Source organism: Propithecus coquereli, unplaced genomic scaffold (assembly GCF_000956105.1).
Source record: "Propithecus coquereli isolate 6110/MARCELLA unplaced genomic scaffold, Pcoq_1.0 Scaffold7, whole genome shotgun sequence".
Taxonomy (NCBI): domain Eukaryota; kingdom Metazoa; phylum Chordata; class Mammalia; order Primates; family Indriidae; genus Propithecus; species Propithecus coquereli.
Genome location: NW_012153062.1, coordinates 22,921,002 through 22,924,001, shown reverse-complemented (window position 1 = coordinate 22,924,001; position 3,000 = coordinate 22,921,002). Strand labels below are relative to the sequence as shown.

General features: G+C 35.5%; 1 protein-coding gene across 1 annotated transcript in view; it reads left to right on the top strand.

The window, feature by feature from the left end:
- The window catches only part of RABGGTB (Rab geranylgeranyltransferase, beta subunit), a 16,710-nt gene that overhangs the window by 12,921 nt on the left and 789 nt on the right, over positions 1–3,000 (top strand). The window contains exons 2-6 of the mRNA XM_012661040.1: positions 279–384; positions 1,139–1,191; positions 1,273–1,383; positions 1,970–2,095; positions 2,598–2,753. Coding sequence (XP_012516494.1) covers positions 279–384; positions 1,139–1,191; positions 1,273–1,383; positions 1,970–2,095; positions 2,598–2,753 — 552 coding nt within the window. The remainder of the gene's footprint in view (positions 1–278; positions 385–1,138; positions 1,192–1,272; positions 1,384–1,969; positions 2,096–2,597; positions 2,754–3,000) is intronic.

The window sequence follows — 3,000 nt, the reverse complement described above, 5'->3', positions numbered from 1 at the left end:
TACACGTGGTGGTTTAAAATCTATTTCTGTATATGTGAGTTGGTATATTTCAGTATCTTGGAATGCCAAGTTACAATTTATATGCAGAGAATTATATTGTTAAAGTTTTGAGTTTGTTGGTAATACCTATAATTTTATTAAATAACAAGATGGTCTGCATACTTGAGAAAAGATTAATACACATAGGCAAAAGGACATGTGTGACAACTTACAGGGAGTTGGTAACAGCATAGAATAAACTTGAAGGAATATTTACCTAATATTTGTCTTCATTGCAGATTCTTACTCTGTATGATAGTATTAATGTTATTGACATAAACAAAGTTGTGGAATATGTTCAAAGTCTGCAGAAAGAAGATGGTTCTTTTGCTGGAGACATTTGGGGTAGGTAATGTTCAGTTTGACCCATGCTACCCAAAATAGCGACATTACAATGCCCTGGCTTTGCTAGTGACCTATTTATAAGGATTTTTTTTTTTTTTAAGTTTTTCATTTTTTCAGGTCCCACTAAGCAGCTGGTCTAACTGGAGTTAATGGTCTGCTGGAAGTTCCAGCATGCACTGTGGTAGTTATGTCAGCATACAGGAGCACTGGAACACAGGGGGCCAGATAAGGTAGGTGAAATTTTTTCCCCAATATTTGGTGGCTTTGTAAAGTTTTGAAACTACTTGCTAGAAAGGGAAACATACTCCAAGAACTTTACAAACTTACTGAATATTTGTGTGGAGGGAGGAAATAGAATTTTATTTGGTAAATCCAGATAATCTCTGTTTCAGGGATGAACACAGTGCAGGCCAGAGAGACCAGCTGCTTCATGGGATATGAAAATCTACTTTAGAGGAAGTTTATTTGCATTATTAAAAAATGACTAGTCCTTTTGGGTCTGTTCATTTCTTTTTCTGGGCATTCGTAAGCAACTTAGATAACTTGCTATTTTTGACAAAACAATTTTCTAGTTGTTAGCTTCTTGAGAAGTAAAGGCATTTAACTTTAGCTTTCCTCCTGACTAAAAGTCAAGCTTGAATGATGGGAAATTTAATGTGGTAGTTGTACAGGTTTTGTTTTTAGGTAACATAACTGTGTATAATGATAAGAAGCCTCTGGTAACATGGTTTGCTTTTATTTCTCTCTACTTTAGGAGAAATTGATACAAGATTCTCCTTTTGTGCAGTGGCAACTTTGGCTCTATTGGTAAGTTTTGAATACTGTATTGAAATGATTAAGTGCCCGTGAATACTGTGGAATTCAGTAGGCATTTTTTTCTGTTAATAGGGGAAGCTTGATGCCATTAATGTGGAAAAGGCAATTGAATTTGTTTTATCCTGTATGAACTTTGATGGTGGATTTGGTTGCAGACCAGGTTCTGAATCCCATGCTGGGCAGGTAATTTATTAATGCAGATTAAAATTTAGTGTCAATTTCGAAGAGATAACCAATGTAATAAAATGGGGAACAGTGTCAGTAGTAATTTCAGTGTCTGTTAATATGAATGTGGTGATGAGTTTGATACGGGATGCAGTGTAAGAGTTGTTTAATTGCTAAGTAAGGGTGGTATTTTTACAATAACTTGCTTTTATGTAGTGGGTCCCCTCTAACCCCAAGCAAGCATGAGTAGGTTCATAAACACGAAAATACATTTACATCTTCCATTAATTTTCAATGAACTATGCAGATGAAAACATTCTATCCCTACCTACCCTGAGCTAAATGAGCACCTCTTTACTTGTGCCAGAGAACGTTCTGTATGTAAATAATTGTGAAATTCTTAGCCATGAAGAAATTTTGACAACAGTATTTCAGTGCAGAATTGGATCCTAGTAATAGTGTGCTTGGATTTTTGGGTGTTAAATTATTACATCAGAAATTAAAACTTCAGATACAAAGTCAAGTTTTAATAATTTGAATAGTTTTTATCAGTTTTACTATCAAGAAATTACTATACACATGTACTTTATGTCTGTAATTTTAGATCTATTGTTGCACAGGATTCCTGGCTATTACCAGTCAGTTGCACCAAGTAAATTCTGATTTACTTGGTTGGTGGCTTTGTGAACGACAGTTACCCTCAGGTGGACTCAATGGAAGACCAGAGAAGGTACTGTTTCATAAGCTGTGTTGTGTTAGCTTTATAACCTTGAGTGAATGCTGCTGCTTTGTCTTGCACACAGTTCAGTATTCTTGCAAGTTGACTATGAGCTTTTTATCTTCCTCTGTTGTAATTTTTCAGTAACATCTCCTAAAAAGACTGCCTTTGGGAAAAGTAGAACCCCTTGAGTTGAAATGCTCATTGATCCTGATATCCATACCCAGACACTCTTGTCCATCCACGGGTGTGAAATTACAATTGATTTTGACAAAGAGATTGTGTGGAATGGAGTTTAGTGTTCTCTTACTCATTCATTATCTTTAATTCTAAGCAAGCATTTTAAGCACCACGAGTCAGTATATCCCTTGATTTCCTACCTCCTGCCCCCTACTGTTTGAACATTAGGTTACTTAAGAGTGAGACTTAACCCCCTTTTAAACTGTTCTCAAAACTAGGGAAATAAAAGAATAAAATTGTGACAACTTTTTGTGACCTTTTTTTCCCTTCCTAGTTACCAGATGTATGTTATTCATGGTGGGTGTTGGCTTCCCTAAAGATAATTGGAAGGCTTCACTGGATTGACAGAGAGAAATTGCGTAGTTTCATCTTAGCATGTCAAGATGAAGAAACCGGGGGATTTGCAGACAGGCCAGGAGATATGGCAAGTGTATTTCTGTCATGTTTGTATAAGTTATTTTTCCATTATTGGCATTAGTTCATGGTATTTCCAGGTCTAGAACTGGGTGGGTGGGTGTTGCTTTGAAAGTGGTAAATTTTTTTGGTAACTTAATTTTTAAATGTATGAAAGATACAGGCCAAGCTTACAGAAATTTCTCATTTGTTACCTATTGCTAATAAAATTAGTATATGTATAGTAAAGGACAGGTATTTAAAACAATTTGAGGTCTCTATTT